General features: G+C 40.7%; 1 protein-coding gene across 2 annotated transcripts in view; it reads left to right on the top strand.

Moving 5' to 3' along the window:
- The window catches only part of evc (EvC ciliary complex subunit 1), a 51,842-nt gene extending 30,956 nt beyond the window's left edge, over positions 1-20,886 (top strand). Inside the window, 8 exon segments of one of the 2 annotated variants that reach the window (NM_001102764.1) lie at positions 5,576-5,685; positions 10,827-11,037; positions 12,733-12,939; positions 14,626-14,770; positions 15,383-15,473; positions 15,949-16,075; positions 18,206-18,302; positions 20,661-20,886. In NM_001102764.1, coding sequence (NP_001096234.1) covers positions 5,576-5,685; positions 10,827-11,037; positions 12,733-12,939; positions 14,626-14,770; positions 15,383-15,473; positions 15,949-16,075; positions 18,206-18,302; positions 20,661-20,701 — 1,029 coding nt within the window. In that variant the 3' untranslated portion in view covers positions 20,702-20,886. 2 annotated transcript variants of the gene reach the window in all.
- The last annotated feature ends 2,520 nt before the right edge of the window (positions 20,887-23,406 follow it).

Genomic DNA, 23,406 nt, shown 5'->3' with positions numbered 1-23,406 from the left:
GAAGATCTTTGTCAGACAGGTTTAATAATCCTATTAGGAAAGGACTGGATTGTGTTGAAGTGTGTTGAAGAGTTGAAGTGTGGCCCCCTTTACGCGGTGAGCTTGGCAAACAAGGAGACTGTGAGTATGACTAGATTTCGGCTCTTCCTGGTTTGTTTATGGTCTGACAGTACTAGAAGAGTAATTAGTACAGTTGTACAGCGCTGTAGAACATGTTGGTGACTGATAAATACTTGATGATAACGAGAATAATCACCACTAAGTCTCTTCCATTTGTCTTTGAGGCAGGCAGTGTTTCATTCGCAGAGGACAGCTTTATAGCCGGTCTCGGGGGGGGAGTTTGCCTACATAATATATTAAATCCACCTCTAACTTCCCGAATGACGTTTTCTCAGATAATTCATCCATTCATTTCTATTTCTCCGGGGGCAATTTGTTCTCTGTTTAATATCCCCGCCAACTAGCAGGCGAGAGTGTTCGTCATGACCCAAATGGCAGGTGTTTCTAAGCAGAAAAGGCACATTCGCTCGGCACTTTACTGTTGCTAATTAATATAAACTGCTAGAAACATAATTATTCTTGTCAGTCTTTGAGTGTAGCAATTATATGCGGTAGATGAGGCGAGGGAGTGGCTTAATTGGCTAAGCTGCGTGCTGCAGGGCCCAATTCAGTTCCCCGGCCAGCCTTAGGCGATTCCCTTTATCTCCGTGTGCCCCAGCCTCCACATTCAAACTACGCAAACGAATGCAACCTAGGAATTCATTCTTTATGCAGTGACAGCAGTTTTTAAACTGAGTTCAAGAATTTTATTTCTAATCTGTATTCGCGTTTGGAAATAAAATCAAAGGAATAGTTTAAAACAAATCTAAAATAGAATGAGTGCCAATGCATAGTGCCATGCCTTCCCAGTGTTTCATTTTTGCATTTGCTTACTTAAAGGAGACCGCCTTACTTTACTGCTTAGTCTCAGGGTAAAAGTACATTGACCAATTTGCCCAGCACTTTTTTTAGAGCCCAAACTCGCAGGGCTAAAATGCCTTTATTGCCTTCTACATGAAGCAAGCAATGGGGTGATATGGGCATACTTGTTTGGGCTATGTAATAATGTGGCTAGCAAAATGCTTTGAATTACCATGAGAATATGCTTTAAACCAGGGGTCCAAAATCTTTTTTTACACTTTTTTTTACTTTCGAATGTAAAAAAAAGTTGGAGAGCAACACAAGCATTCTAAAAGAACCTGGGGGTGCTAAATATGGGCTGTGATTGGTTATTTATAGCCCCTGTGTGGATAAGATAATAATAAGAACCTGCTTTGAGGCCACTGGGAGCAACATTCAAGGGGTTGGGGAGCAACATGTTACTCCTGTTGGGGATCCCTGCTTTAGAAGGTGCAGTAGGAAAACCCTAAAACCCTTTTGGCTGCATTATAATCTGGGTTTGGAATGCTGTTGTGTCCCATTTTGGAGGATCCCTGTAGTGCTCCAAGCGGGTTTCCAAAAGATTCTAGAAGGGCAGATAAGGGGTAAGTTAGTAATGGACAAGTAGTGGTATAAGAGCTTGCATGACAGGGTTAGACCAAACATAAACAGGTGAACTCAAGGGCAATTTTACCAAGTGGGGGGGGGGGGGGCAAGCAACGCATCAGTATACAGTCCCAGGATGTGGGCCCACACACTTGTTTCCATAACTGTACTGAGGCGGTCGAAAGCACTCTGCACAATTGGGGTATTTCCTCAAGTGCAGAACAAGCCAAGGCTGGAGCTCCAACCTAAGCTTTACTGAGCGCTGACAGTGTTCTACCAACTGGCAGTTTGGCACTCAGGAGCCCTATGCTGATCTCAAGGTTACCTTCCATAGAGCTAAGCCTGGGATGTAAGATGAATGAGGCTGATAGATCTCCTTTAAGATATAAACAGCCCTGTCCACAGAAGAAATTGCCTTTATTTCTTGAATGGACAATCAAGTCAACTGAAAGGTTTTCATCAATCAAAGACTCCCCTGCATTTTCTCTGTAAAAGGAGTTGTTAGGTTAGTCAGCAGGCTGTGATAGCAAACTGTTGTACTGCGGGAGCTATGCAATCAAGAATAATGGCGACTATACAGATTGTAGGGTTGCTTTATTGGCTTGCCTACAACGTGTCCTTAGAAAGTAATAATAATGTACTACATGTTCTTGCTGGCATATAGGTAATGGGGCAAAGTCACTCCTTGATGGTATTGTGTCCAGGGAAAGGGGGCTATTAGATTGTTTAATAATTATTATTAGTATTACGAAGAGGTATTTTTAAAGAACCAACATATTCAACAGCACTGACCCATATAAAAGCAGAAACCCTTTCACCAGAGGGTTAACAGATCCCCGGCTATACAAAGTAATCTGCACGTCGGTAGGTTGTGAATTCATTCCAGCAGTTATGCAACAGAATGTGTTACGTGAAAGGTTTTGATTGTATACATAATGTGAGGCTACGCAAATAACTAGGCAGGATCATATTATAGAGTGCAAATAACTTGGGCTTTCTAACATGTATAGATTTGTAGGTGACATTCTAATAAATGAAAACCAATATTGTAAGTATGTATGTATATTTTTATTTCTGTAGCGCTACTTATGTACACAGCACTGTACAGCTGAACAATAAATAAACAAACAAGCAGGGTCATTACAATAATTGATCAATAACTGCAAAGTACAATAATAAATACAAATAAAAACTACAGTTTATTTGCAGGGCTAATATTACATTATGGTTCCTGTAGTAGCAGGGCTAATATTACATTATGGTTCCTGTAGTAGCAGGCTTAATATTACATTATGGTTCCTGTAGTAGCAGGGCTAATATTACATTATGTTTCCTGTAGTAGCAGGGCTAATATTACATTATGTTTCCTGTAGTAGCAGGGCTAATATTACATTATGTTTCCTGTAGTAGCAGGGCTAATATTACATTATGGTTCCTGTAGTAGCAGGGCTAATATTACATTATGGTTCCTGTAGTAGCAGGCTTAATATTACATTATGGTTCCTGTAGTAGCAGGGCTAATATTACATTATGGTTCCTGTAGTAGCAGGGCTAATATTACATTATGTTTCCTGTAGTAGCAGGGCTAATATTACATTATGTTTCCTGTAGTAGCAGGGCTAATATTACATTATGGTTCCTGTAGTAGCAGGGCTAATATTACATTATGTTTCCTGTAGTAGCAGGGCTAATATTACATTATGGTTCCTGTAGTAGCAGGGCTAATATTACATTATGGTTCCTGTAGTAGCAGGGCTAATATTACATTATGGTTCCTGTAGTAGCAGGGCTAATATTACATTATGGTTCCTGTAGTAGCAGGGCTAATATTACATTATGGTTCCTGTAGTAGCAGGGCTAATATTACATTATGGTTCCTGTAGTAGCAGGGCTAATATTACATTATGGTTCCTGTAGTAGCAGGGCTAATATTACATTATGGTTCCTGTAGTAGCAGGGCTAATATTACATTATGGTTCCTGTAGTAGCAGGCTTAATATCACATTATGGTTCCTGTAGTAGCAGGGCTAATATTACATTATGGTTCCTGTAGTAGCAGGGCTAATATTACATTATGGTTCCTGTAGTAGCAGGGCTAATATTACATTATGGTTCCTGTAGTAGCAGGGCTAATATTACATTATGGTTCCTGTAGTAGCAGGCTTAATATTACATTATGGTTCCTGTAGTAGCAGGGCTAATATTACATTATGGTTCCTGTAGTAGCAGGGCTAATATTACATTATGTTTCCTGTAGTAGCAGGGCTAATATTACATTATGGTTCCTGTAGTAGCAGGGCTAATATTACATTATGGTTCCTGTAGTAGCAGGGCTAATATTACATTATGGTTCCTGTAGTAGCAGGGCTAATATTACATTATGGTTCCTGTAGTAGCAGGGCTAATATTACATTATGGTTCCTGTAGTAGCAGGGCTAATATTACATTATGGTTCCTGTAGTAGCAGGCTTAATATTACATTATGGTTCCTGTAGTAGCAAGGCTAATATTACATTATGGTTCCTGTAGTAGCAGGGCTAATATTACATTATGGTTCCTGTAGTAGCAGGCTTAATATTACATTATGGTTCCTGTAGTAGCAGGCTTAATATTACATTATGGTTCCTGTAGTAGCAGGCTTAATATTACATTATGGTTCCTGTAGTAGCAGGGCTAATATTACATTATGTTTCCTGTAGTAGCAGGGCTAATATTACATTATGGTTCCTGTAGTAGCAGGCTTAATATTACATTATGGTTCCTGTAGTAGCAGGGCTAATATTACATTATGGTTCCTGTAGTAGCAGGGCTAATATTACATTATGTTTCCTGTAGTAGCAGGGCTAATATTACATTATGTTTCCTGTAGTAGCAGGGCTAATATTACATTATGGTTCCTGTAGTAGCAGGCTTAATATTACATTATGTTTCCTGTAGTAGCAGGGCTAATATTACATTATGTTTCCTGTAGTAGCAGGGCTAATATTACATTATGGTTCCTGTAGTAGCAAGGCTAATATTACATTATGGTTCCTGTAGTAGCAGGGCTAATATTACATTATGGTTCCTTTAGTAGCAGGGCTAATATTACATTATGGTTCCTGTAGTAGCAGGGCTAATATTACATTATGGTTCCTGTAGTAGCAGGGCTAATATTACATTATGGTTCCTGTAATACCCTAAGATAAGGGCTCCCTTTTGATGCTCATGTTCCAACCACCGCCTTTTCTCTTTAAATTTAATTTTTTTTTTGTGCATCCTGACGCAAAAAGCAGTGTGCTGTGTGAACAATTATTGTGCCGCGTTTTGTAAATGAGCTCCCTTATCTTTTCAAATCCATGAAACTAATATTATTTCTGATGCCACTTGTTCTCACTACCACACTGGAAATTTTTGCAGATGCCCTTGTTTCTTCAGGAATAATCTACTGGTGAACAAGGTTCCAGAGAATGTATTATATGGATCCCTTATTTATTAATAAATAATACTCACGTCTCAACTTAACCACCTTGTACCCCTGCCTGCCCAGCATCATACCTGAGATGTTCCATTTCCTTTAATGTATAGCTTAGAGAGAGTTGCTATAGCTTTATCTGCTATAAGTAAATCTAAAGCAACTGCACTTGAAATGATTACTTAGCAAGTCCAGTTGCTTTAGATTTACTTATGCTAGATATACCGTGACCTGGATGAATGAAAATCTTCATAGTCCTATTGCTATAGGTTTGTGTCCCTTCTCCGGACTCTCTCTGTTTTAGTAATATTTCATTTATGTACTTGAGACCAGAGCAGTATTGTACACTCTAGATGGGGAGGCCCGGACTGGCAATCTGTGGGTTATGGCAAATGCCAGAGGGGCTGCTGTAAGGTGCCATAGACAGTCACTATTTATTGGGCCTCTCTGGGAGGACTGTTTGGGCCCCTGTGTACTTGGAATGCCAGCGCCTGTTTTGAATCCCAGTCCAGGCCTGGATGGGGCCTTAGGGGTGCTTTATAAACCCCAAATTCATATCAATATATATGTTTTGTTTGTTTTGCCTTCTGGCAACAGCTGTGGGCCCAGGAACAGGTCCGATCATCAGCACTGCAGAACTATGTGTCTGAGAAGGAGCAGCAGATTATCAAAGAAGTCTTAAGCCGACTGAGTGGTATTAATGAGGAGTAAGTATGGAAGCCAATCGCATGTATATAATTGCTTTATTAGAAACTAGATTATATCTGAAATCTGCGGCATGCAAATAGCAGAGGAGCTTGACCGTGCAGCAGCAAAGAGAGGGCCAAACTTGATGGGACTCTTTAATATCTATTAGTGAAACCGTTTTTCCTGCTAAAGATTTATGAAGGACCATAACAAATGTACTTGTGGGCCCCACAACTTTATACAGAGCTGCTCTTTATCAAAAGATATAGGCTGTAGCTGGGGGAAATGAAGGGGTTTATCTATACAGAAGATTTATTTTCATTTTCAATATTTGCCCTGTTTAGTGCAAGAAATAACAAAAATCATAGATCTTTCCTAATTAAAACAATAGACAAAAGTATGTTTAGCACAAATCCTTTTAATTGTATGTATGTATAACTTTATTTATAAAGCGCCACAAGGGTACGCAGCGCTGTACAATCTTACAAAATTACACGCAGGCAGGACAAGTGTTATAATAAATAAATACAATGAAGGAGGTCCCTGCCCCGTAGAGCTTACAATCTAAGTGATAATTGAACCATTGTTGAAAGAGGGGGGTATTCGGTACCTTTAAAAGGGTTCTAACGCTTAGATCTGTGGGCAGTAATTAGAAATGCAGTGTCTGCCATTAGCCAGAGATTAATTGGGGCATAGGCAAGACAAAAACTACTATATTTGGAAATAAAAAATACACAGACAAAAAATGAGAAAACCTTCTGAAGAAATGAAATTGTATTTTATAAAAAAATATATATATTATGTGATAGCCCTTTATATTTTCCAGCATCCAGAAACAGTGACATTTTCCTAAGACTTAGCGGGGCTTATTTATAAAGTTTGCACCGTGCAGAATTATTTGCACACTGAACATATTTGCCCTGCCCATATTTATAGTTACAAAGCTGGACAAGACTGGTGCATTTTCCTCTAGCTCATCACCTGTGCAAAAAATGCCAGCACTTTCTGGGGGAAGACACATGGGGTGATTAGTTGCTGCAACTTAGTCGCAGCGACTAATCACACCGATTTAGCTGCCATAGGTTAATCTACGAGTCGCTGTGACCAATCGTACTCTGTTTGCTTTGTGCTGGTTAGTCACCGTGACTCTATGGAAAAAAAAAAAAAAGTTTGTCTTCACCCTAAATATATAGATCTGGGGGATGCTGGGAGATTATCATTAAATCCCTTTGTCATTCAAATTGATTAGCTAGTGGTGTAAACAGTTCACTTCCTTTATACGATATATTTATACCAGCGTTTTTCAACCGCTGTTCCGCGGCACACTAGTGTGCCGCGAGATGTTGCCTGGTGTGCCGTAGGCAGGGCCGCAATTTTTACTTTCAAAAAAAAAATCCGGGCCCTGTCATTGGTTGCGCCCCGTGTGTACGGGTGACGTTAGTACGCACGGGGCGCAACGTTATAAAAGGGCCTGTGTGCGGTCGCGTGTAGGCAGAAGTGCAGAGGCGGCGCGCGTGAGGGGAAGATGCTGCTGAAGCCGCCGAAGAGTAAAATGCTGCTGGGCACCAATGTATTAGGGGGGGCCACGGGGCACACTGACTTATGGGGGCACTGCTGCTGGGCACCAATGTACTAGGGGGGCTGGCTCTTGGCACCAATGTACTGGGGGGCACTGCTGCTGGGCACCAATGTACTAGGGGGGCACTGCTCTTGGCACCAATGTACTAGGGGGGCACTGCTGCTGGGCACCAATGTACTAGGGGGGCACTGCTCTTGGCACCAATGTACTAGGGGGGCACTGCTCTTGGCACCAATGTACTAGGGGGGCACTGCTCTTGGCACCAATGTACTAGGGGGGCACTGCTGCTGGGCACCAGTGTACTAGGGGGGCACTGCTCTTGGCACCAATGTACTAGGGGGGCACTGCTGCTGGGCACAGAGTTAAATTTTTTAACATTTTCTAATGGTGGTGTGCCTCGTGATTTTTTTCATGAAACAAGTGTGCCTTTGCCCAAAAAAGGTTGAAAAACACTGATTTATACAACACTCTTCTCTCGGCCCTACATGAAAAATGTGCAGCTGTTGGCGGGGGTGAGAGGATTCTGGGAGTTGTAGTCTCACATGTGAAGAGCCACAGGTTTTAGAAGTGACCTACACAGCTGTGATACTTATTGAATTAAAGTATTTTATATAAAGCATGTCCTCTGCAACCGAGAAGAACCAAAATACTAATATATATATATATATATGTGTGTGTGTGTGTATATATCTCCTGTGTTTGTGATCCATGCACAGAGATATATAAATAGATTTATTTTAGGCCGGGTTTATTTATAGTGCCGGCAGCATGGGCTAATGAGCACAAGATAAAACATCATTTAGCCGATCCTGGGGATGACAAGTGACCTGCAAGATCCATGGTAACCACCTTGGTGAGAGGCGCAGAGCCGTCAACAGGGGCCTTCATACGCACACATTACTCACACAATGGCTCGGCCCTGCAAGGAAAGTTTTCAGGAGGGAAATCTGACTGGCTGAGGCCGATAGAGAAAAATAAAATGCAGCCCTAATTTCAGTGATTTTTGTTATCTGTAATATTACTATATATATAGACAAAGGGTGTTTTGTAGGAAATACAAAGCTCAAGGTCTGTACCCAGAGTCACTTACCCAGGGGTACCTACCCCCCTAAAAAATGGGGCCATGATTGTAAATGTATGGTTTCCAAATTAATTTATCTCATTTTCTTCCATCTCATGTTTAGCACCACCAGCTCCAACTGTAGCAGCTTGAAAAAGTCAGTGCCTGGGGCTTGCTGAGCTGCTCATTAAAAAAAATGTGAAGGGGAAGTACACCTTTAAAAAAAAAAAAGAACAAAGCCTACAAAAGAAGGTGGTTAAAAGTGCTGTATTTTGTATACTGAACTTACACTGTACCAGCCAAGGCTGAGCAGTAATGGTCCATGCCTATTGGAAAGAATGTTTTAGCAGCTCCCAAATGGTGAATATGAGGTGATTTTATTTGTGAATACAAAATGAACCTTCACCCGCACTCCCTCCACTCTCCGATAGTCACTCAACGCTCGGTGCACAGTGCTAGGAGGGATCGGCACCCTTCCCACAGATTCCAAATAAGTAGATAGCAATGGCACTCAGGAGCTTAATACGGGACTATGCCCTTCAAATACTTTATTGCGGAAAATGCATTTTCCGCAATAAAGTATTTAAAGGGCATAGTCCCGTATTAAGCTCCTGAGTGCCGTTGCTATCTACTTATTCGTGATTTTATTTGTGCCAGCAGCCAGGCGTTTGGACTGTACCAACTATACACAGTAGCACTTCTATCTTCTAATGTTGATAGGCTGGTTTTGGTGTGCCAGTGGCGCTGCACGTGCTCTGTCTGCTCTGGGCTGCTGTAGAGAAGCAAAGTGTAGGGGTCAGAAGAAATGATCAACTCTTTAGCAGAAACCTAAGTTATAGTTCTCATAGAAGCTGACAGTCTATTCTGCTGCAGAATGCACTGGTTTCAGAAGTTACATTCGCTAATAATAAATCAATAATAATTATTTACTAATCAGCCTTATATTGTGATGTTTATATTCTGTATATACAGTATATTGTGACATTTATATTCTATATATACAGTATAGTGTGCCATTTATATTCTATATATACAGTATAGTGTGACATTTATATTCTATATATACAGGATAGTGTGACATTTATATTCTATATATACAGTATAGTGTGACATTTTTTATTCTATATATACAGGATAGTGAGACATTTATATTCTATATATACAGTATAGTGTGACATTTATATTCTATATATACAGGATAGTGTGACATTTATATTCTATATATACAGTATAGTGTGACATTTTTTATTCTATATATACAGTATAGTGTGCCATTTATATTCTATATATACAGTATAGTGTGACATTTATATTCTATATATACAGTATAGTGTGACATTTATATTCTATATATACAGTATAGTGTGACATTTATATTCTATATATACAGTATAGTGGGACATTTATATTCTATATATACAGTATAGTGGGACATTTATATTCTATATATACAGTATAGTGGGACATTTATATTCTATATATACAGTATAGTGGGACATTTATATTCTATATATACAGTATAGTGAGACATTTATATTCTATATATACAGTATAGTGGGACATTTATATTCTATATATACAGTATAGTGTGACATTTATATTCTATATATACAGTATAGTGGGACATTTATATTCTATATATACAGTATAGTGGGACATTTATATTCTATATATACAGTATAGTGAGACATTTATATTCTATATATACAGTATATAGTGAGTGGGCCCCTAAGCTCAGGTAAGTGCCAGCAGCACAGAGTATGGGCAGGGAATCAGCAGAAAAGAAGATGGGGGGCTACTGGGGCATCTTTGGGGGCACAGATCTTCCCTGCTAAAGGGCTGTGGGTGCCTTGGGCTGGTACAGAAGCCAAAAACATAACATGTAGAATCTTTAGTCTAATTCTCTGTTGAGCTTTAGTTTCCCTTTAACTATATGGACAGTTTCATAACCACTAACTGGCAGGCCAGTCCCCGCAGCATATGGAGTATCTATAATGTAGATTACTCAGCCCCCATTATTATGCTTGGTGCTTAGTGCCATAAAGAGTCATGATTGTCACACTAATTGGCCGCCTTTTGTCACTAGAAGCCTTGAGTTAAGTAATGAATCGTTATTGTGTTACAGTCTGCTCACTTGCAGTTACTTATTTCCCATTAACCTTGGGATTTATACCTTCCTATTGACCCATTTTCTCTTTACTACAGTAGCGTGTGGTAGAAGTTATTTATTTCATATTAGCAGGGTTAAAGGTCCCGGTCATTCAGGACTACAACTCCCAGCATGCCCCTCTAGTGAGAGCCTTAATAGTTACCTATCCCTGTGGTAGAAACGGCTAACACTTACTTACAGGTATGGGACCCATTATTTAGGAAGCTCCAAATTACAGGAAGGTCATCTCTTATGAACTTCTTTTTAATCAAATTCATAAATAAGTCCCCTGAGGTTCAGCTGCAGCAGTTTCCATTATTTTGTGTTTCAGTGTCTGAAAACTTTTATGAATTAATCGTTCATTGCTCTACAGGTCCAGCAGAGCGGCAGCGCAGAGGCACGACTTCTTCCTGCGATGTGCTCTGCGCCCTTTAGCCCTTCGGAACATCGCCATGGCCACCCTCACCCAGATGCGAATGTCCAGGAAGAAAATTGTTCTGCAAGAACTGAAAGAGCACCGTTGCCTGGAACGCTCCAAGTCTCATTGCCAGGACGAGGAGCAGTGGAAAATGCAAAATGAAATGGTAATGCAGCAGCAGTTTGTCTCACAGAACAAAAAGGGGTTGCTAATACAGGTATGGGATCCCTTATCCAGAAACCCGTTATCCAGAAAGTTCCAAATTATGGCAAGGCCACCTCCCATTTCTTTTTTCTCTGTAATAATAAAATAGTAGCTCGTTCCTGATCCCAACTAAGATATAATTACCCCTTATTGGGGGCAGAACAGCCCTATTGGGTTTATTTAATGGTGAGATGATTCCCCTTTCTTTGTAATAATAAAACAGTACCTGTACTTGATCCCAACTAAGATATAATTACCCCTTATTGGGGGCAGAACAGCCCTATTGGGTTTATTTCATGGTTAAATGATTCCCTTTTCTCTGTAATAATAAAAAAGTACCTGTACTTGATCCCAACTAAGATATAATTACCCCTTATTGGGGCAGAACAACCCTATTGGGTTTATTTAATGGTTAAATGATTCCCTTTTCTCTGTAATAATAAAACAGTACCTGTACTTGATCCCAACTAAGATATAATTACCCCTTATTGGGGGCAGAACAGCCCTATTGGGTTTATTTAATGGTTAAATGATTCCCTTTTCTCTGTAATAATAAAACAGTACCTGTACTTGATCCCAACTAAGATATAATTACCCCTTATTGGGGGCAGAACAGCCCTATTGGGTTTATTTAATGGTTAAATGATTCCCTTTTCTCTGTAATAATAAAACAGTACCTGTACTTGATCCCAACTAAGATATAATTACCCCTTATTGGGGGCAGAACAGCCCTATTGGGTTTATTTAATGGTTAAATGATTCCCTTTTCTCTGTAATAATAAAACAGTACCTGTACTTGATCCCAACTAAGATATAATTACCCCTTATTGGGGGCAGAACAGCCCTATTGGGTTTATTTAATGGTTAAATGATTCCCTTTTCTCTGTAATAATAAAACAGTACCTTTTACTTGATCCCAACTAAGATATAATTACCCCTTTTTGGGGGCAGAGCAAGCCTATTGGGTTTATTTAATATTTAAATACATTTTTAGCAGATTTAAGTTATGGTGATTTGAATTACAGAAAGATCACTTATCCGGAAAACCCCAGGTCCTGGTATTTCTGGATAACAGGTCCCATACCTGTAGTATACTATGCTGCTGTACACACAAATATGTGCAAAATTTTCCCCCATCCCAAATTTATAGTAATATCCGAACTGAATGAGGAAAGTCTTTTTACAACATCACAAGACTTTCCTCTTATCACTAACATAATTCTCTACTGACTGTAGCCCGTCAACTGAAATGAACAGCAGGTGGCACTGTTGTCTTCATTTATTAATTCATTGTATCAGAAGTGTAAAAACTGCTAATATTGTGAAAACTGGAAAAAGCCCCGGAACGGCACTGAGAAATATTACATTTATATGTTTCAAAAGTTTACATTTCCTATAACTGTCTCCTTATAAAACTGACCAAACATTGAGAGTTTCTCTGCTCAGTTTTGCCACCCAGTGTAACAGGAGCAATAGAAGTGAGAAGAGAAGCTTCCAATGACACTTTCTGCATCAGTAATTTTAGCCTCTAAAGTTCTATCCAGCCTGCCCCCAGGCAGAACAGCAGGGGGCGCTCATGTTGCACATTGATGATATTATCTGTGTTTGAATGTTGGAGGGTTTCTGTTTCTATAAGGTATTACTTTTGTCCTACAAGGAAATCCATATATTAGAAGAGGAGAGGAAGCTGGAAGCGGAGACCCAGCAGGCGCGCACGGATTGCCAGCAGCAGCTGCTCTCGGACCTTGCGGAGGCCTTGCATCTCATCCGGCAGCATATGCAGCGAGCCATTGGGCAGACTCTCGTGCATTATGCGCAGCAGGAGGCTGCTAAAAGCATGATGGAGGACAATATGGACTTCAAGGTATAAAAGCTCATTTACTGTACGTTTTGGATACAGATTATTTTTTTTTTACATATGCTGAGGCAGGGTTTCCCAGAATTCCATAGTGACTGCTAAGGTTTGCAAGTCTATTAAATTGTCAGCTCTATGTAATATTTTCACATTGGTTTGTTCCTTGTGTAGGTTTTATCTTGCAGCAGATGTTGATGTCTTTTCCACCACCCAGTCATCACCACATAGAACTCCCCAGCCTTGTCAGCCCCATTTACACCACTCTGCACCCTTTCCACCTCTCCGAATCCCCCATGTGCTCCCTGCCATCAATCTGGTCCAACCTCTGGGGAATAAAGATGACCATGCGTTCCACAGTGGAACACACAACCATCTTTAATTTTGTTTTTATTGTTTTGCGTGGGTGGCTGGCTTGGGGATAGGCAGCAGAGCCCAACAGGATCAGGGCCCACTGGGATTTTTTTTTTTTTTTTTCAAAGGCCAAAAGGCTACAGACTCAAGAATGACTGACACAATAGCGAGTGCAGTTTTGTCAGGCAACTTTAGGTGCAGTCATTGTGTGCCAGAAATGGCATTCATTACAGGCAGTTGCATCCAAAGCTGCTCACTGCACTTCCACAAAGTTGCGCTCGATGCTTCGGATTCCATGCCGCCTCCTCTTGTGAACTGAGAAGCTATTGGCACAGGGTAACACTGGAGTTACCGCCACCCTCAAAGATGGCAGTAGCTCCAGTGCTTCCACAGCGGCCTGCGTCAATTAGGGTTGGCACCTTTTTTTTTCTTTTTTTTACTACCTTTAGGTTGGGGGGGCAGTGACACTGCTTAGGGGTGAGAAGTAAATGGGCTAGGTAAGGGATAGGTAGGATTGCCGCCATAACAAATTTACCAGCAGCTATTTTGTCAGTAAATTTGTAATACTGGCACCGGCCTTAGCTGCCAATTTGCCAGCTAGTCCAGTCAAATACCAGCTGGGTGGTATCAATAGACACAGCAAACTTGTATCTGAAGGACCAGGCACAGATATCATTTTGACTCTGAGCACCATAAGTCAGCTCAGGAATTAAAAAAAAAAAAACAACACATTGTTACTTGTGCCAAAATTGCATTTAGTACTTGCACTCATAAAGCCCTAATGTCTTTCCCAGTTTGACATCACATCAGGACAATGGCTCCTCTATATTAACAGGGCGGATGGTTAGTCCCCAGTAAGGACAAATAGGGCTAAATTTATATATTGCATTTAAATACATGTGCAGCATTCTGTTTCTGCAGCAGTTTATTTGCAGTTGTGGGACAAACTTTTATACAAATGTATGGGTAATGTTACTTGCCTTTTAAACTTTAGTTCAGCAGTTAGCCGTACTAGTTACCTGCATTCTGGACCTTGTGTTACACGTTCTCCTTATTCATCTCTGTAGAAATGTGTTCTGCAGCCTAATTATGTGTGAATATCTGACATGCAGAAATCCCACAGACCCCTTCCCACGCCACTGTCCCGTTTTATTGGCGGCTTCCGTCCCTCTGTAGGTGGAACACTGGCCAGATGGTGCTTTTGTGCTTCGGAGGGGAACTAAATCCAATTTGTTTTCCTTGCCGCAGTCTAAAGTGGATTTTCTTTGTAACCTTTGTGCCCTATTAGTGCAGGAAATGTGTGTTCCCCCCGCCCCGTGTTTATTGGATGACTGTTAATAATAGGAACGGCTGGTGGAAGCGGCAGTGGAGAGCGTGTATGTGAGCAGGAACAGCGTGGAGAAGCTACTGCGGCGCTATAACCAAACCATGGGACAAATCCTGGGCGAGTTTCAAGTGGCAAAGAAGCATCAGCTGAAGGCGGTGAAAGGTTTTAAATTTATAAAAATATCTATTTAATTATTATTTCATATTATAATATCATTGCAAAGTCAACATTTTAAAAGGAAAAGAAACCATAAAATCACTTATTGTGCCATTTTGTCAGGCAAACCCCAGTGACTAAAATTGCCTGGGTACCCTGGCCAACCCCAGCCCAGCAGCAGCCCTTGTCATGGTGAGGAGAGCCACAAACGCTGGTACCAATAAACACAGTACTGAAGGACCATGCTGCCTCCGGCCCAGTGTGGCTTGACACAGCAATCTCTCTGCTCCAAAGTCGCTAAAGCTGTGATGGACTGTGGGCTGCGGCAAATACCACTCTGGGCCACATTATAACAAAAAGTTTTCATATAATTGGGCCTGGACTGGCAATCTGTGGGCTCTGGTATATGCCAGAGGGACTGTGTAAGGTTCCATAGACAGTCACTATTTATTGGGCCTGTGGGGGCTTTTTGGGCCTTCCTGTACCTGATACAGCAGGGTCTATTTGGGTTCTCGGTCCAGACCTGCATAGAAACCAGTTAGCATCCCTTTAATAGTACAGCCTCTCTCTTTTGACCATTCTTTCACTCTTAGCAAGTGATATTTGCTGTTTTCCCAGATAAGCTGACAACGGAGAAACAAAAAAGGGAGAAGAAATCTCAAAAAGATGAACTTTGTGCGCAACCAACTTATTCTGATTTTCTCAAAAGGTGTGAGTGCTTTTTTTTTTTTTTTTCTTTGGTTTTGCCTCCCAGTCTGGATTAAGGGTGATTACCCCATATCCCTGTGGGTTCCTAACACCCCCCAATAGCCTTTGCTCAGTTGTAGTTAAACAATCCATGCCTGCAGCCTGGGGGAGTTGGGCATTCTACAGCAAATAAAGTGCCCATGTGTGCCCACCCTTAGGACATGGAAGGTAGAATATACTGCATGTTACTATAGCTTTCTAAATATTCCTTGCCAAACCTATGGCCTATGGCAAAGCCTCCTTTTTGTACAAAATTTCTAATTCTTTCCTCTTTCTTTGACAATAAATACATAAACACTCACTACATTGCAACGTAAATGTTTTGTGCCGCCATATCCCATATACTGATCTGCACCCTTTTCTAGCTCGCCTAGCAGAATGATCATTTATAGAGCTCTGTGCAGTTTAGTAATTTTTGTTTTTTCACGTCTGCTTAGATTTTTTCTCCAGCAAAACCAGTTGCTTGAGAAATGTCAGCTCTATCAGCAGATCGGCTTGGACTCTGTAAGGCAAAGGAAATCTGTGCAGCACCGGCTGTTCGGAGACCTGGAGAACAAGCTGAAGGTAATTACAGACTGAAGGGGATTCATAGGGACCGACTGGGAAACACATTGTTGGGTTCTGACCCATTGGATAAGAGTCTCTGTCTTAAAAACACATGAAGAAGGGATTTAGTATAATGTACACCATGATATTTAGAGGCAGTTTGCTCCTGGTTATTTTTAAAAAATGTATTTTTAATAATTTGCATATTTTTAATGTATAGCTTTATAACTATGCTGTATTCGTATAATATATGCATCCAGGCTGAGCCATATAGCAAATAGGGGTATTGTCTATACACGTAATCAACTAGAATTTATTTTTGGTCACTTTATGGCTTCTATTGCCATCATGTGGGGATATTTGGAATTTCTTTTTTATGTGCAAATGTGAGAATAAATAAATCTGATATCACAGTTAGTGCACATTTATTACTAGTAATGTTATAAATCCACGGTTGTGGCAGGTTGTATGGACATGCTGTTTATATAAAGTTACATTTATAGTTACAGTTTATATAAAGTAACATTTTGCTGAGTGCTCGGCCCTTTATTATGAGTGACTTTACTCCATTTGCAATGACCTCGGGTACAAGGTTTATTTAAAAGACAGCAAGAAAAGTTCCTAGTACAGAGCAGAGCCAATTAGAGCTGGAGAACTGGCCGGTGGCAATGGAGGAAGGCTGGGATCACGGTCTAAGGGGAAATTCTATATATCATGGATGCTCAGCTTGCAATCTCTCAGCTTGTGTATAGAGCTACAGCAGAATGGTGGGAGTTGCAGTTATGCAGACCGTAGTTTCCACCTTTCTGCTATATCTAATTACTCTTACACAATAAATGGCTTTCATACTTTATGTTGTAGTCCCGGGGCCAGAGACAATACTGTATGTGCCCAACCCTAAAACCAATTCACACATCTTCAGCCATGATCTCAGGGCAGTGGTCCCTAGTGAAGATAATGTATCAATGCCTCTCCTTACCATCCAAACACTCCCCAGCTTCTCAATCCCACCTCCTATATTAAGTCATATCCATCTTTAATCAAAGATCCAATTCTTTGTGCCCCTGGGGCCCTATCAGTCCCAGCAACAATAAGTCTCTTAAAGGGAAAAATTAACTCCCTTGCCTTCACATATCTGTTAATCCAGCCGGCTTGTGCTAGACTGCCTGAAGAGTCAGAACCAGCAGTGCAGAGAATAGAAATGGACAGACAAACACTGAACCCTGTGCAATGAATGTATATTGGGGAGTTGCATAGAATTAAAGCTTCTTTCTTTATGCACAAAAATATTTTCAGCGACTTTTTAAGCCCTGCAAAGGAAAGAAACTGCTTGTAGCAGCAGGTAGCACAACAACCATAATAGCAAAAAAAAATAAAAAACATTAAAAGGTGAGCCCTGACCCATAGAACTTGCAATCTAGGGGATATTATGCAGGAACAGTAGGTGGCAGTGTATGTAAGGGGTAGCTATGTTCCTAGAACTGCCAGCTTGGATGGGTGTATGTTGGTGGTTCTAAAGGAACAGTGTTGCTGGTATTTACCATTACCTTTATTACCCATTTCTTCTGACTGTTCAGTAGTTGTTAGACTTCTAGTGTGTTGAAATGTTACCAGTAGCACCGTATGGCTCACATCAGAGCACCAGGAGCAGCTGGGGAGTTGGCAGTGCCAGGCTGCCTTCAGGGACAACTTTCAGAGCAGAATATTTGGAGGCACTTGATTGATTTCTGATACTTCGTTGGGCCAAGAAAGAAGATAATTGGGCCCGGACTGGTTCTAACAGATGGCTCTGTGTTGCCTGATTATTTCTGATGCTGTAGCACTAATGAATATTTTATTTGCATTTGGCATTTGATAAGGTCTCTCCTATTTTCAAAGCCTGGCAGACTGGCCGATGCCAGCTTACCAATAAGCATTTGCCAGACACCTGCATTGTATCACACTGGCAGAATGCACACACTGGTATTTACTAGATTAGAAACATTGTACTTTTATTTAAAAAAAAAAAAAGATGCATAATGTAACTATAAAAAAGTGCTGAGATAAATGGTGCTCTGCAGCCTGTGTGCCTTTAATAGCAAATATGGAGTATAATAATAGATCAGCGCTAGTAATAATGGGAAAGTCAATTACACGTTTATGTTTCAGGATGCGGAAGAGGAGTTCATTGCTGAGCTGGCATCCCTGGCACGCATTTGCCTCACTGATGGTAGCTACTCGTCCAATAATAAAGCTGTTCCTTCAGGTTAGTACTGATGTTGTACTTACGCTGTACATTGGAGGCAGGTGGGGGTATCCTTCACTGGAGAATGTGCTTTTGTTCTCCTGGACTCAAGAGCCAAAACTCCCATTAATTCCATTCTTATGGGGTAATGTAATAAAATGCACAGAGTTTGCCCAGTTCTAATAGCAACCAATCAGATGTTTTCTATGAACAGGTGACCAGTAGTGCCTGCTTGCCATAGGGGGTGACACCAGAGTAAAATCTGCACCTTTTATTACATTGGCTGATTCACATTTGCATGTGAAACTATTGAGCTATTTGCCACCCCAGCAGGACTACCACCAAGGTTCCTCTCTACTGTTACAGCTCTTATGCTATTGCCCCCACTCATGATACCTGCTGGACTATTATCCCTACTGCTATTGCTGTTGTGCTGAAATTCCTACTGCTACTATAAAAACTACAATACACAATTCTGCTATTATTCCTGCTGCTACTTGTACTGTTGTGTAATTCCTGCTGCTACTATAACTACTAACGTGCTAGTATCCCTACTGCTACTTGTACTGTTGTGTAATTCCTGCTGCTACTATAACTACTAACGTGCTAGTATCCCTACTGCTGCTTGTACTGTTGTGTAATTCCTGCTGCTACTATAACTACTAACGTGCTAGTATCCCTACTGCTGCTTGTACTGTTGTGTAATTCCTGCTCCTACTATAACTACTAACGTGCTAGTATCCCTACTGCTACTTGTACTGTTGTGTAATTCCTGCTGCTACTATAACTACTAACGTGCTAGTATCCCTACTGCTGCTTGTACTGTTGTGTAATTCCTGCTGCTACTATAACTACTAACGTGCTAGTATTCCTACTGCTGCTTGTACTGTTGTGTAATTCCTGCTGCTACTATAACTACTAACGTGCTAGTATCCCTACTGCTACTTGTACTGTTGTGTAATTCCTGCTGCTACTATAACTACTAATGTGCTAGTATCCCTACTGCTACTTGTACTGTTGTGTAATTCCTGCTGCTACTATAACTACTAACGTGCTAGTATCCCTACTGCTACTTGTACTGTTGTGTAATTCCTGCTGCTACTATAACTACTAACGTGCTAGTATCCCTACTGCTACTTGTCCTGTTGCTGCTACTGTATAACTACTACTGTACTAGGCCCCTACTTCTGCAACTGTACGTACTACTGTGCTGATTTATACTATAAGTACAGCTGTGATGTTATCCCCGCTGCTACTGCTATTACTTTGAGTGCTGTTGTGCTATTGTCCCCACTGTTACTATAGGTGATGCTGTTTTGCCTTTCTCTGTCTCTCTCTCTCCTCTATACACACACACGCATATATATATGTATCTACATTCCAATTGCGCTTTTTATGATTCATTATTTCAGGTTTGCTGTGTACACACAGTCACATTTACTTACAGTGATAATTCAGGAATGGAAAGCTCAGATGAAGATATTTTGGGTGCGATGCCTTGGTTTAGGGTGAAGACACACTGAGCTACTAGTAGCAGCTACTTGTTCATGGCTACTAATCTCCAGAAAATACCCTGCCATAGACCATACTGAGAACTGCATCTGCTAAAACACACATAGAGACAATTATCAGTAAATGTTCTGCATTGTCTATTTTAGTAGCCATGACAAGTAGTCTTGTCCCTTAGCCATATGTCTTTTGTCATTAAATGACAGACATTAAATATACTTTACTTTATATTCTGAGACATAATCCCAAGCCATGCGTTTGCCTGGGGAGCCAGCGTCAGTGTACTTGTAGGCTCAGATCTATAGCTGATTGCATTATGTGCCTTATACTGTAATGGTTGCAATCCTGCTTTTAACCCCAAGGGGGCAGTGTTACACTAAGTGCAGTTATCTTCATGTCCAGCAGCCCATAACTACCCGTCTGCTTCTGGTGTAGGTCTCTAGAAACCCTGTGGCTTTTATTTCATTACCCCTCAAGTCTTGAGGCCAATAATCACTGTAAACTGTTTCTTAACATGTGGGCAGATATACAGTCCCTTACATTATCTCATTTTTATCTGAACAAGAAGAGACAAATTGCATAGCAATATCTCATAATGTTCTTTTTTTTACTAACTACATTTTCTACTGACTGTGTCCAGTTGGCCGAAACGACCAGTAGGTTGCCCTGTTGTTTCCAATTCCTTAGCAGTATTAAAACTGCTTATATCTTATAAACCGAAAGAAAATGAGTATAAATTGCAGAAGTGCTCATAAGAGCGCCCTGAGCAAATGAACAGTCCTTTGTTTTGTGAGGTTATGTTGTAACTCATTTTTTAAAACATTTTTACCTAGTAAAGTAAATAATCAAATGTCTCTTTTTTTTAACTAGAATCCACCAGAAAGAATCTCTCTACAAAAAAGCACATGTAAGATTTCAGAGGAAACAAGGAGGCTGAGCTATGGGCAGTGCCAGGGAAGGAGTGTTCCACAGAGGACAGAGGGGTTTGGGGATCAAAGCAGATACTCTCCGTCTGATAGCAAGTTTTCTATTCAACCAATTCTTTCAAAGGGAAATATACTCTATTTATAATAAAGGCTTTAATTATTCCCTTTAATTATATGGAACATTTATCTTTCTATGTATTACTGTTACATATAAGTGCAAGGTGTTTCTAAAGGTCCCCATACACGGGCCGACTATAGCTGCCGATATGGGTCCTTTGGACCAATTCGGCAGCTAATCGGCCCGTGTATGGGCAGAACAGAGCTGCCTGGCCGTTGATGCGGTCCCCAAACCGACTGCCCCATAAGCTCAAATGTAATCCGATCGTTTGGCCCCAGGGCTAAAGTCCCTCGCTACCCGATATCGCCCCGTAGGTGGGGCTATCAGGTGAAGATCTGCTCGCTTGGCTTCATCGCCAAGCGAGTGGATCTTATAGTGTATGGGCACCTTTACCTTGGCAGAATCTTTCTCCATAAACATTGCCAGCACAGCACCCCCTAGGGGCCATACATGTATTATATATATATATATATATACAGAATGCTGCTGCCTAGGCAAACAATTACACCCTGTGTGCGTTGTGTCCAGCACCAGTGATGGCTTAATACTTTATTGTCTAATAATTCAACTAGGGACCCAGAATTATACATAGCGTGTTCTGCTTTAATTACATTAGCATAACATTTACATTACAAGGTATTGAAGGCAGGGTCATCAGCTGGTGACAAACGGTTTATCTGTATAATGTTCTAATTAGAAAGGGGCTATGCTAATGTTTATGCAGTAAGAATAAATATTTAATGCAGGAGACACATCTGCCTGTATGGGGATCTCTGTAGCTCCCCGTGTTGGCAACAGAAGCAGCTCTGAGACAGGGGAAAGTGATTTAAAGCTGCACTAAAACCACTAATGATTCCTAAAGCAATGTCAGTTTCCCTCAATGAGAAGAGACATTCCATTCCTGAATATAAGGAAAATGCATTCTGCAGGGTAGGGAGAGATTTATATTGCATAAATCTGTATTTTGTATCTGTCTGTACATATGTATGTATTGTAGCTTGAGCTTCATGGTTTTCATTTGCAACCAAAGTCTGATAAAGGCTAGAAATGATGCACCGTACCTGTAGGGCTTATATTACCAGCTCAGAGGTACAGGGAAAATCTGTTCCTCTGAAGCATCCATTGCAGCCTTCTCCCAAATGTCAGTGGCACTGCACATGCTCAGTGTGCTCTGAGCTACTATATCTGATTTACTAGACCTGCTCCCAACACACTTTGCATGCCCAGTGATGCCCCTTCCATGGGGCCACACAAAGAGACTTTCTTCATCTTAAGGGTTCCCCTGATGAAAGCAATTCTGCCAATTGGCAGCCAATAAAAGGCCATCCCCCTTAATTGTAACTAATGTGCCTTGCTTTCACCATGATACCAAATTGCTCAGGGTTTGTTTTCCTGTGACATTTCAAGCCAGAAACTGTATCATTTACTTGAGAAGGAAGGGATTTACCAATACAAGTGCTGTTATATCCTGTATCATGTAAAGATGATGAAATATAATACTTTTTAATGTATTATGTACACTATAGGCCTTACTGGTCTGTATATTTTATTTATATTATATTCCAGTAAAATCATCAGTTATTTGTGTGTGTGATTGCATCTTTTTCCCCTTACTTGCCAATGAAACAGCCAGTGGTGTGTGCAGTATTGTGTTTCTTTGGGCCACTGTATTTTCTGCTGAATTCTGTGCAGTACAAGGGGAAACCTAATAACCGTTTCTGGTATATTTGCTCAATCTATGAAAAACTTTGTTATCCCTCTATAGAGAATTCCATCTACAGCCATGTTCAAGGCAAGATTACATTCAGCAACGTAGTAAGGAAATGAATCGGGTTGTTATCATTTCAGTTAAGTTTTAGTATGTTATGGAATGGCCTATTCTTAGCAACTTTTTACTTGGTCTTCTTTTTATATTTTTTTTTTTTACTATTGAACTATTTGTCTTCTTCTACCTCTTTCCAACTGTCAGATGGAGGTCACTTACCCCAGCAGCCAAAAACTATTGCTCTGTGAAGCTACAATGTTGTCACTTTGTATATTCATCTTCCAATCACTTGTTTAAACCACTGCCTGGTTGTTAGGGTAAACTGGACCCTAGCAACCAGATCGCTGCTGAAATTCCTAGAGGGCGGCTGAACAAAAAGCTAAACAATTAAAATAAAAAAATACAAACCAATTGGAAATCAGAATGATGTTCTATGTTATACTAAGTAAATGTTAAGTACAAGGTGAACAACCTCTCTATGCAAGGGAGACCTTTATGGTGAGAAGCTGACCTTCAGATTGATCTAGAGGTGACTTTGGGAAGACAAAGGTGTTTGTAGGAACCCAAAAGGAGAAACAGCATATGGGACTAACTTGTCCTGAATATCATCATGGGATTGGGGCTACATAGAGATGCAGGAGAGGGCCAGGAATACATATTGCCAGAAGAAGAACTGAGGAACCAGATAAGATGTCGGTTCGGGGACCACATCAACTAGCCAATGCGGTCCCCGATCCAACTTGATTTTTTAACCTGCCCGATCGAGATCTGGCTGATTTCAGGCCAGATATCGGTCGGGCAGGCCTG

The sequence above is a fragment of the Xenopus tropicalis genome, chromosome 1, assembly GCF_000004195.4.
Source record: "Xenopus tropicalis strain Nigerian chromosome 1, UCB_Xtro_10.0, whole genome shotgun sequence".
NCBI lineage: Eukaryota > Metazoa > Chordata > Amphibia > Anura > Pipidae > Xenopus > Xenopus tropicalis.
Note: the sequence above shows the minus strand (reverse complement) of the source record. Positions and strands in the feature narration are given on the sequence as shown.